This window comes from Nyctereutes procyonoides, unplaced genomic scaffold (assembly GCF_905146905.1).
Source record: "Nyctereutes procyonoides isolate TBG_1078 unplaced genomic scaffold, NYPRO_anot_genome, whole genome shotgun sequence".
Lineage (NCBI taxonomy): Eukaryota > Metazoa > Chordata > Mammalia > Carnivora > Canidae > Nyctereutes > Nyctereutes procyonoides.
The window spans coordinates 47,764,627-47,777,208 of NW_026575125.1; the positions used below are offsets into that span (position 1 = coordinate 47,764,627).

Here is a 12,582-nt window from a genome sequence, read left to right on the forward strand (position 1 = left end):
AGAAGTTATTATGAAGCCATAGAAGGAGTATTGTCTGAAATCGGATGGAAAATTCTAACAGGGCACATGGATGGGTGTGGTTCATTGTCCTCCTGGGGCATGTGCATGTGTAAAGTGTTTTGGGTATCCATACATGGTCAGTTCAGCTGAGAGTACTCTCAGGTCAAAATTGTGCATAAGCAAATGTCAAATTCGTGCTATGCTCAAAGTGTTCCCTAATATATCAAATGTGTTGGAAAAAATTTGGGTTTTCAAAACAACTGTTATAGCAGAACTGTTTCTTTCCACCATAAATTGTAGTGATTTTTTTTGTGTTTTGTATTTTTTGCTTTTTATGTATTATTAATCTAATCTACAGCAAATTGTTAAGCAAAAAATGTGAACTTCACTCTACTGAAAACTTAATTTTCTAGTTAAATACGGTTTTAAAAGCCAGTACCTGTAAAGACAAGATGCTATATTTAGAGTGGTGGATAAAAACAGGCCTGTGAAGGCAGGCTGACTTGGGCTCAAATCTGACTCAACCTTACTATTTGCTGTGTGATCTTCCACAAGTTCATAACCTTTTTGAGCCTTATTCTTTTCAGTAAAAGGGCCTTAATTGCATGTATCTCCTAAGATGGTTATTAAAATTAAATATGTTGAAGCACACAAAATCTCTAGCGTAGTATCTGGCCTTTAATAAACATTTCATAGATGCTTAGTAAATGTTACTTTCCTTTCTTTTCCCTTTTACTAAATGAATCCTTTACAATAGGAACTTCTTCAGCTACAACCCTCTCTGACATCCCCCAAGGGAACTCTAGAAACTTTTTTTCCCCTTTCTTATACTTGCAGGTTCAAGAATATAGAGAGGCTCTTGAAGCAGTCCTCATCAAGGGAAAAAATGGAGTTCCACTTTTGCCAGAGCTATACAGTGTTCCTCCAGACAAGGTGAGTTGACAGTGCCATAACATGGAGCAGGGAGAAGGAGAGCAATACCTCGATAGAAGTGCCTCATTTGAGTCAAATAATTTTTAATTTTCTGACTTTAATGTTCAAAAAGTTTGTCTTCAGGTATAATGTGATGAAAATATGATTTTATTCCTTTGAAACTAAACTTTTAAAGCAGTCTCAGGCATGGCACCATTGCACAGTGAGACAAGGGCGAGACCAAACATTCCAATGATAGTTTCATGGGTGTATACTTATCCTTAAATTCATCAAGACGTATATGTTAAAGACGTATGGCCTTTTTATATGTCAACCATACCTCAATTTAAAAAGATTAATGGAAAAAAATAAAAAATAAAAAGATTAATGGTTCAGAGATTGAGTTTTTTAAAAAAATGAGTGGGAAATATCAGAGAGGGTGAGAAAACATGAGAGACTCCTAACTCTGGGAAATGAACAAGGGGTAGTGGAAGAGGAGGTGGGCGGGGGTTGGGGTGACTGGGTGACGGGCATTGAGGGGGGCACTTGACGGGATGAGCACTGGGTGTTATACTATATGTTGGCAAATCGAACTCCAATAAAAAATAATTTTAAAGGGGAATTTTAAGAGTCCCCCTTAAAATTTCTTGCAGAGCTGGTTTGGAGGTCACATATTCTTTCAGTTCCTGCCTGTCTTGGAAGCTCTTTATCTCTCCTTCCATTTTGAATGAGAGCCTTGCTGGATAAAGTATTCTTGGTTGCATGTTCTTCTCATTTAGGACCCTGAATATATCCTGCCAGCCCTTTCTGGCCTGCCAGGTCTCTGTGGAGAGGTCTGCTGTTACCCTAATATTCCTCCCCATGAAAGTCAGGGACTTCTTGTCTCTTGCTGCTTTAAGGATCTTCTCTTTATCTTTGGAATTTGCAAGCTTCACTATTAGATGTCGAGGTGTTGAACGGTTTTTATTGATTTTAGGGGGGGATCTCTCTATTTCCTGGATCTGAATGCCTGTTTCCCTTCCCAGATTGGGAAAGTTTTCAGCTAGGATTTGTTCAAATACATATTCTGGCCCTCTGGCCCTTTCGGCGCCCTCGGGAACCCCAATTAAACGTAGGTTTTTCTTCCTTAGAGTGTCATTTATTTCCCTTAATCTGTCTTCATGGTTCTTTAATTGTTTATCTCTTTTTTCCTCAGTTTCCCTCTTTGCCATTAACTTGTCTTCTATGTCACTCACTCGTTCTTCCACCTCGTTAACCCTCGTCGTTAGGACTTCTAGTTTGGATTGCATCTCATTCAATTGATTTTTAATTTCTGCCTGATTGGATCTAAATTCTGCAGTCATGAAGTCTCGTGAGGCCTTAATGCTTTTTTCTAGAGCCACCAGTAGCTGTATAATGGTGCTTCTGAATTGGCTTTCTGACATTGAAGTGTAATCCAGATTTTGTAACTCTGTGGGAGAGAGGGCTGTTTCTGATTCTTTCCTTTGAAGTGAGGTTTTCCTTCTAGTCATTTTGCTCAGTGCAGAGTGGCCAAAAACAAGTTGTATTGGAACACGGGGGAGTATCACTGGTCCGTCCAGCTGGTCTTCTGGGGGAGGGGCCTGTTGCGCTGATTTTCAGGTGTTAGCACTTGGGGGAGCTGCTCTGCCCCTGCCTGCTGCCGGGCTCAGCGGGGGTTGTTTACCCCGTGGGGCCCCAGGAGGAACAGTCGCAGTTGCTATGGCAACTCTGGAAGCCTGGATTCAGCCTCCGCAGGAACTACGGGGCTCGGGACTCTCGGTTCTCCGTCCGCAGGGCCTGGAGGCTCCGGGGCGGGGCCGCTGATGTGTTCAGCTCGGGGCAGGAGCGTCCTCGCTGTCCTGGGCCCTCCCGGCCTCTGCCTGTCCCAGGGGGAGGCGGGATCCTGGGCTGTGTCCCGGCGCCCTGTGCTCCGGGGCCTGCGCTGTTGGATTCGGGCTCCCGGTGGCGCAGCCCCCTCCGCGGAGCCGCCGCCCGAGCCCCTCCGAGCTGCTCCGGCCCCGCCGTGCGCGCTGCAGCCCTTAGGGAGCTCGGCGCACTCTCCCGGGGCGCAGGTGTCTGTTAGTGTCCCCGGGAGCCCGAGGGCATCCCCGCCCTCCTGGGTCCTGCTCCAACTCCCTGCGAGCCCCTTTCCGCCCGGGAAGGTTGGTGCAGCTCCTGCTCCTCCGGGACGGGGCTCTCCTGTCCTGGGGACACTAGCCCCGGCCTCAGCCCGGCTCCTCGCGGGGCCCCTCCCCCTCGGAGGCCTTTTGTTCCTTTATTTCTTTTTCCCCGTCTTCCTACCTTGATAGAAGCGCGAACTCTCCTCACTGTAGCGTTCCAGCTGGTCTCTCTTTACATCTCAGGCAGAATTTGTAGATTTTCAGGATGGTTTGAAGGTTATCTAGGTAATTTGGTGGGGACAGGTGACTCGGGGACCCTGCTCTTCCGCCATCTTGCCCCTCCTCAAAAAATAATTTTAAAAAAGACAAACCTTAAGGTTAAAAATGGTACGGAGTTCAGTAGGCAGAACTAGAGTGATGTTCTGTGTGAACTCTCAGGATTTGGTATTCTCTGCTTTGAGGCCAGTAATCTTGGATTATTTGAGTAGATCAGGTTTGGAAAATGAAGTATGTCTCCATTTTCCTGCAATGCCGGTTGGGAGTACCATTGTTCTTCTTCTCCATTTCTAAGGAGCATTAGCCATGGGAGAGTTGCAGTCTTCCACTCTGGTGGCGATGGATGGAATAAACTACTAGCAACATCAGCAGCATCACCTGAGAGCTTGTTAGAAATGCAGATCTCAGGCCTTCCTCCATAGCTACTCAGGCCGAATCTGCTTTTGGACAAGATCCTCAGGTGATTTGTATGTACACACAGTTAGAGGAATACTTCCCTAGACTGTAGTCGTAATGCTTGACTTTTCAGTGCATTGCATAAGTAACTGTTTTCTAAGGCATGAGTCACAATCCAGATTCAGCCTTTTTGTTGTCTAGTATCTTTAACCTTCTATCACCTTTCATGTGGCTTCTTTATCTTTTCTTTTAGGTTGATGAAGAATATCAAAATCCTCACACTGTGGACCGAGTCCCCATGGGCAAGTTGCCTCATATGTGGGGTCAGTCTCTGTACATCTTAGGAAGCTTGATGGCAGAGGTAAGGGGAAACCTCAAGGATCTTCCACTTTTTTTCTGCTTTAGTCATTATAATAATCAGATTTGTGAGTAGCTCATTAAATCTGGATCTGTCCTTTGCTTTTATATTCTCCTTTAATTATATATTTTCCTCCAGACCAGGTCGTTAGAGTGGGAGCATGGCCAGTCCTTGACAAAATTCTTTTCCCCCTGGCAACCATGTCTCTCATACTGCCCAGGGCTTCCCACCTTGGGACTGTACTTGGAACTGCTCTCGGATCAGGGCCTAGATCTCGCCCTTTCAAAACACCCTTCCCCCTAGTGCCTTGCCTGGTGACTGATACATGCACCTATGCTTAGATAGTAATGATGATTGATAATGTATTTAAGTACTAACTGTTTCAAGCAACATAATGTTTTATTATTTAATTGAATAAACCAATAAGATCATTTTAGGCACCATGAAAAGTGGTTGGGAACATCATAGTTTTAAAAATTTATTGTTTGTTTACTTTTTGCTGTGGGGCTAAAACATTTAACATAAATGTTTTTTATGTTAAATTCAGTTGAAACAGCCCCCTTTTTTGCTTTTTTTTTAAAAGATGTATCTATTTATTTTAGAGAGCACGTGAGCATGGGGAGAGGGAGAGAAATCCTCAAGCAGACTCCTTGCTGAGTGCAGAGCCCCACGTGGGGCTTGATCCCAGGACCCCAAGATCGTGACCTGAGCTGAAATCAACAGTCAGATGCTCAATAACTGAGCCATCCAGGTGCCCATCGATTGAAACAGCTCTTAATGAAGCACTTGGGAATTTTGTACTTTATTTCCAGCTTATTTCTGATATTGAGAGCTATGTTGAGGGTTCGCTTTCTCAAAGTTTTCCAGATATACTGACAAATCTGTTTCCCCATTGTAGGTAATTATGGTAAGCTATAACTGAGGCTCCTAGAAGATCCAGGGTGGGACTTAGCTATCCTTTCTGAGCCAGAGTTTTTGACCTGTTTGTGTATGACCATTTTCCACAGCTGTTTTCGTTCACTCTGTTTTGTTTTTTTTCTCAGTTTTATTGAGATAAAATTGATATACATCAATGTGAATTTCAGGTGTAGAGCATAAAGTTTTGATTATCTTTAGTTGATATTATGAATAATGAGCAGAAAGATCAGTTAAAATAATCCCGACCTGATGACTTTCTCATTCAATGCTAAAAATAAATTAAATGTGTGAAAAAAGGAGATGAATGGTATTTTTAAGGGTAAAATGCGTGAGTTTATCCCACTTAATCAAGGATAGACATTCAAGTCAAAAGATATCTACTGGTGCGCCTGGGTGGCTCAGTCAGTTGAGCATCTGACCCTTGGTTTCAGCTCAGGTTATGATCTCAGGGTCCTGGGAAGCCCCACTTTGGGCTCTGCACTTCGTGCAGAATCTGCTGGAGATGCTCTCCCTCTTCTTCTCCCTCTGTTCCTCCCCCTGCACTCTTTCTTTCTCTCCAAAACAACTAAATAAAAAGTTTTTAAAAAGATATATGCTGAGCAGAAAGTATAGCAGTCACATGAATGAGAAAACAACAAAACTTAAGTTATTGATAATAAGCATTGTGGTCTGATTGTCTAATTATATACACCAGAGGAGGTAGAGGTTTAACTAAGAAAACTTTCTGCTTATCCCTTGTACCCCATCTTGTACCACTTTCTGCCTTAATTAATGAAATTAATTTGGATGTGAATTCAGGAGTTCAAACATTTTTTTATATAGTGAAGGTATTTGTTTCCTTTCCATACCTGCCTCTCACATGTTTTTGGCACTGGTATATTGTTTCTCCTCAAACATTAGCTTTTTCTCTGAGAAATAATAATCTGTCTTTTTATGGTTTTTCCTTAGGGATTCTTAGCTCCTGGAGAAATTGATCCCCTGAATCGAAGGTTTTCTACAGTACCAAAGCCAGATGTTGTGGTTCAAGGTATGGATTCTTATTCCCAGCAGTAGAAACTTTATATTAAGGATCTGCTTTGGACCAGTGAATGATGGCTTTATTGTTTAGCATGTGTTTTGTTAGTCTTCAAAAAGTATACAATGGTTTTAAGATTGCTATTAATCTCAATCATGAACAAATGCTTAAAAACTGATGTTATTTGACACTCTTAACCACTTTTTAATTCTAGAAACTCTTCATTGTCATGATATTATAGTTTTTAGATGATCTCTGCTTTCTTTCTGAACATTCCTTCTGTCCTTTTTCTGTTAGTACTCCTTTATTCTCATGCCCTTTTAATGGTTGTGTATTTAATCTTATATTGTTGTCTTTCTGTATTTATACTCTGGTTTGCTAGTGTTGCCTCCTTCATAATAAATTTGCTTCCATGGATCCAACTATTCTTTCTTTGGAGAGTAGTGGAACTCTTCATTTTTTTTTTGTTCCTAACAACTTAAATTTTGAGGTATATACTCTATGCAAAACACTGGGCTAAGGTCTATAAACATTTTAAGAATTCTAGTCCCAACGTCTATAAAACATCTTTACCACGTATACTTCAAATGCAAAACTGACCTCTTTTGTATCCATTCCATCCTTTCCCCTCTTCCATGAAAAGTAGATCTTTCTACCTTTCTTATCTCTTTGAATAACCTCACTATTATTTTAGTTTCCTAGGATATAAAATTCCAGGTGATTTTTGACTCTGCAAGGACACAATTCAGTGTGGTATTAAGCTCCTATAAAATTTCTCTGGTCACTTGACTTTCTGGTTGGCAGTATATGGCAAATAATCCTGTGCATTTTACTCTTCCCTTCTCATGAGGTACCTTGTTCTCCCTTGAGGCTTATGCCATCTGGTTGTATTGATCTCCTGGTTGCTCTAATTCATTCATTTAGCTTACAGCCTTCTTCTTCTTTGCCAACTCCTGCTCTAGTGCTAGATCCCAACATCAGAAAAAGTGCCATCTAGCATTTTAGCCTCAAAATTCTTGGATACTTATAACCCTAGTCGCCTTTCCCTCCACCTCTATGTGACCCACTCATTTTGAGGACCAAACTTTAGAACTATTCCACTTCATATATCGTCCCTTCAAAAAAATGCCAGTTTATGGTCATAGCTATATATTATTTCAATTGTCTTTTTCTTCCCATGGCACTTGTCTCTATTTTCTCCAAGTCTGCTCTTCCCTATTTGTTAATCATTGAAATATCTTAATCACCCATGCACCATAATTCTACTACACCCACTAGAAAAACCATAGCCCCACCTCAATCTTAGAGTCTGGGAGGGAGGGGCAAGATGGCAGAAGAGTAGGGTCCCCAAGTCACCTGTCCCCACCAGATTACCTAGATAACCTTCAAACCATCCTGAAAATCTACGAATTCGACCTGAGATTTAAAGAGAGAACAGCTGGAATGCTACAGTGAGAAGAGTTCACGCTTCTATCAAGGTAGGAAGACGGGGAAAAAAGAAATAAAGAAACAAAAGACATCCAAATGGGAGGGGCCCCGCGAGGAGCTGGGCTAAGGCCAGGCCGAGTGCCCACAGGACAGGAAAGCCCCATCCCAGAAAAGCAGGAGCTTCACCAATCATCCCCAGCGGAAAGGCAGGCACTCGCAGGGAGTTAGAGCAGGATCCCAGGAGGGCGGGGATGCCCTCAAGCTCCCTGGGACACTAACAGACACCTGTGCCATGGGGGAGAGTGCGCCGAGTTCCCTAAAGGGCCTTAGCGCGTGCACAGCTGGACCCGGGAGCAGCTCCGAGGGGCTCAGGCGGTGACTCCGTGCCGAGGGCCTGTGCGGCCCCTGGAGCAGCTCGGAAGGGCTGGTGCGGCGGCTCCGTGGAGAGGGGGCTGCGCAGCCGGGAGCGCGAATCCAACAGCGCAGGCCCGGGAGCACAGGGCGCCGGGGACACAGCCCAAGATCCGGCCTCACCCCGGAATAGGCAGAGGCCAGGAGGGCACAGGACAGCAAGGACGCTCCTGCCCCGAGCTGAGCAGATCAGCGGCCCGCCCTGGAGCCTTCAGACCCTGCAGACGGAGAGCTCTGTAGTTACTGCCGGAGCTGAATCCAGGGCTCCAGAGCTGGCCGCCGCCACTGTGGTTGTTCCTCCTGGGGCTTCACAGGATAAACAGCTTAAATATCTTTCGCTGAGCAGCTCCCCCAAGTGCTAACACCTGAAAATCAGCACAGCAGGCCCCTCCCCCAGAAGACCAGCTAGACGGACAGGGGAAAAACAAATTATTAACCAAGCAGCACTGGAAAGTTCCAGGGGAAGTCAAGGGACTTAAAGTATACAGAATCAGAGGATACTCCCCCTTGTCTTTTTGTTTTGTTTTGCTTTGTTTTCTTTTGTTTTGGTTGGAGTTTTTTTTTTCTTTTTGATTCCCGTTTGCTTCCCCCCGTTGTTTTTCTTTTTCTTTTTATCTCTTTTTCTTCTCTTCTTTTTCTTTTTTTCTCTTTTTTCTTCCTTTTTTCTTTTTCTTTCCTTCTTTCTCTTCTTTTTCTCCTTTTCCCAATACAACTTGTTTTTGGCCACTCTGCACTGAGCAAAATGACTAGAAGGAAAACCTCACCTCAAAAGAAAGAAACAGTGCTCTCTCCCACAGAGTTACAAAATTTGGATTACAATTAAATGTCAGAAAGCCAATTCAGAAGCTCTATTATAAAGCTACTGGTGGCTCTAGAAAAAAGCATAAAGGACTCAAGAGACTTCATGACTGCAGAATTTAGATTCTTTTTTTTTATTTATGATAGTCACACACACACACAGAGAGAGAGAGAGAGAGAGAGAGAGAGGCAGAGACATAGGCAGAGGGAGAAGCCGGCTCCATGCACTGGGAGCCCAATGTGGGATTCGATCCCCGGACTCCAGGATCGCGCCCTGGGCCAAAGGCAGGCGCCAAACCGCTGCGCCACCCAGGGATCCCAGAATTTAGATTCAATCAGGCAGAAATTAAAAATCAATTCAATGAGATGCAATCCAAACTAGAAATCCTAACGACAAGGGTTAACAAGGTGGAAGAACGAGTGAGTGATATAGAAGACAAGTTGATGGCAAAGAGGGAAACTGAGGAAAAAAGAGACAAACAATTAAAAGATCATGAGGATAGATTAAGGGAAATAAGGGACAGGCTGAGGAAGAAAAATCTACGTTGAATTGGGGTTCCCGAGGGCACTGAAAGGGACAGAGGGCCAGAATATGTATTTGAACAAATCATAGCTGAAAACGTTCCTAATCTGGGAAGGGAAACAGGCATTCAGATCCAGGAAATAGAGAGATCCTCCCTAAAATCAATAAAAACCGTTCACCACCTCGACATTTAATAGTTAAGCTTGCAAATTCCAAAGATAAAAAGAAGATCCTTAAAGCAGCAAGAGACAAGAAATCTCTAACTTTTATGGGGAGGAGTATTAGGGTAACAGCAGACCTCTCCACAGACACGTGGCAGGCCAGAAAGGGCTGGCAGGATATATTCAGGGTCCTAAATGAGAAGAACATGCAACCAAGAATACTTTATCCAGCAAGGCTCTCATTCAAAATGGAAGGAGAGATAAAGAGCTTCCAAGACAGGCAGGAACTGAAAGAATATGTGACCTCCAAACCAGCTCTACAAGAAATTTTAAGGGGGACTCTCAAAATTCCCCTTTAAGAAGAAGTCCAATGGAACAATCCAAAAAACAGGGACTGAATAGATTTCATGATGACACTAAACTCATATCTTTCAATAATAACTCTGAACATAAACGGGCTTAATGACCCCATCAAAAGGCGCAGGGTGTCAGACTGGATAAAAAAGCAGGACCCATCTATTTGCTGTCTACTAGAGACTAATTTTAGACAGAAGGACACCTACAGCCTGAAAATAAAAGGTTGGAGTACCATTTACCATTCAAATGGTCCTCAAAAGAAGGAAGGGGTAGCCATCCTTGTATCAGATAAAATAAAATTTACCCCGAAGGCTGTAGTGAGAGATGAAGAGGGACACTATATCATACTTAAAAGATCTATGCAACAAGAGGACTTAATCCTCAATATATATGCCCCGAATGTGGGAGCTGCCAAATATATCAATCAATTAATAACCAAAGTTAAGACATATTTAGATAATAATACACTTATACTTGGTGACTTCAATCTAGCGCTTTCTACACTCGATAGGTCTTCTAAACACAACATCTCCAAAGAAACGAGAGCTTTAAATGATACACTGGACCAGATGGATTTCACAGATATCTACAGAACTTTGCATCCAAACTCAATTGAATACACATTTTTCTCAAGTGCACATGGAACTTTCTCCAGAATAGACCACATACTAGGTCACAAATTGGGTCTGAACCGATACCAAAAGATTGGGATCATCCCCTGCGTATTCTCAGACCATAATGCCTTGAAATTAGAACTAAATCACAACAAGAAGTTTGGAAGGACTTCAACCACGTGGAGCTTAAGGACCATCCTGCTAAAAGATGAAAGGGTCAACCAGGAAATTAGAAAAGAATTAAAAAGATTCATGGAAACTAATGAGAATGAAGAAACAACCATTCAAAATCTTTGGGATGCAGCAAAAGCAGTCCTGAAGGGGGATACATCGCAATACAAGCATCCATTAAAAAACTGGAAAGAACTCAAATACAAAAGCTAACCTTACACCTAAAGGAGCTAGAGAAAAAACAGCAAATAGATCCTACACCCAGCAGAAGAAGAGTGTTAAGAAAGATTCGAGCAGAATTCAACAAAATCGAGACCAGAAGAACTGTGGAACAGATCAACAAAACCAGGAGTTGGTTCTTTGAAAGAATTAATAAGATAGACAAACCATTAGCCAGCCTTATTAAAAAGAAGAGAGAAAAGACTCAAATTAATAAAATCATGAATGAGAAAGGAGAGATCACTACCAACACCAAGGAAATACAAACGATTTTAAAAACATATTCTGAACAGCTATACGCCAATAAATTAGGCAATCTAGAAGAAATGGATGCATTTCTGGAAAGCCACAAACTACCAAAACTGGAAAAGGAAGAAATAGAAAACCTGAACAGGCCAATAACCAGGGAGGAAATTGAAGCAGGCATCAAAAACCTCCCAAGACACAAAAGTCCAGGGCCAGATGGCTTCCCTGGGGGATTCTATCAAACGTTTAAAGAAGAAACCATACCTATTCTACTAAAGCTGTTTGGAAATATAGAAAGAGATGGAGTACTTCCAAACTCGTTCTATGAGGCCAGCATCACCTTAATTCCAAAACCACACAAAGACCCACCAAAAAGGAGAATTACAGACCAATATCCCTGATGAACATGAATGCAAAAATTCTCAACAAGATACTAGCCAATAGGGGATCCCTGGGTGGCGCAGCGGTTTGGCGCCTGCCTTTGGCCCAGGGCGCGATCCTGGAGACCCGGGATCGAGTCCCACATCAGGCTCCCGGTGCGTGGAGCCTGCTTCTCCCTCTTCCTGTGTCTCTGCCTCTCTCTCTCTCTCTCTCTCTCTCTCTGTGACTATCATATATAAATTAAAAAAAAGATACTAGCCAATAGAATCCAATAGTACATTAAGAAAATTATTCACCATGACCAAGTAGGATTTATCCCCGGGACACAAGGCTGCTTCAACACTCGTAAAACAATCAATGTGATTCATCATATCAGCAAGAGAAAAACCAAGAACCATATGATCCTCTCATTAGATGCAGAGAAAGCATTTGACAAAATACAGCATCCCATTCCTGATCAAAACTCTTCAGAGTGTAGGGATAGAGGGAACATTCCTCAGCATCTTAAAAGCCATCTACGAAAAGCCCACAGCCAATATAATTCTCAATGGGGAAGCAGTGGGAGCCTTTCCGCTAAGATCAGGAACAGAACAGGGATGTGCACTCTCACCACTGCTATTCAACATAGTACTGGAAGTCCTAGCCTCAGCAATCAGACAACAAAAAGACATTAAAGGCATTCAAATTGGCAAAGAAGAAGTCAAACTCTCCCTCTTCGCCGATGACATGATACTCTACATAGAAAACCCAAAAGCCTCCACCCCAAGATTGCTAGAACTCATACAGCAATTTGGTAGCATGGCAGGATACAAAATCAATGCCCAGAAATCAGTGGCATTTCTATACACTAACAATGAGACTGAAGAACCAGAACGTAAGGAGCCAATCCCACTTACAATTGCACCGAAATGCATAAGATACCTAGGAATAAACCTAACCAAAGAGGTAAAGGATCTATACCCTAAAAACTACAGAACACTTCTGAAAGAAATTGAGGAAGACACAAAGAGATGGAAAAATATTCCATGCTCATGGATTGGCAGAATTATTATTGTGAAAATGTCAATGCTACCCAGGGCAATTTACACATTTAATGCAATCCCTATCAAAATACCATGGACTTTCTTCAGAGAGTTAGAACAAATTATTTTAAGATTTGTGTGGAATCAGAAAAGACCCTGAATAGCCAGGGGAATTTTAAAAAAGAAAACCATATCTGGGGGCATCACAACGCCAGATTTCAGGTTGTACTACAAAGCTGTGGTCATCAAGACAGTG

At 42.6% G+C, this 12,582-nt stretch overlaps 1 protein-coding gene across 6 annotated transcripts in view; it reads left to right on the top strand.

The window, feature by feature from the left end:
* Positions 1-12,582, top strand: part of PHKA1 (phosphorylase kinase regulatory subunit alpha 1) — a 173,460-nt gene that overhangs the window by 41,633 nt on the left and 119,245 nt on the right. For all 6 annotated transcript variants that reach the window (XM_055337695.1, XM_055337696.1, XM_055337699.1 and 3 more), the window contains 3 exons: positions 838-933; positions 3,958-4,065; positions 5,929-6,007. In XM_055337695.1, the coding sequence (XP_055193670.1) occupies positions 838-933; positions 3,958-4,065; positions 5,929-6,007 (283 nt within the window). The remainder of the gene's footprint in view (positions 1-837; positions 934-3,957; positions 4,066-5,928; positions 6,008-12,582) is intronic.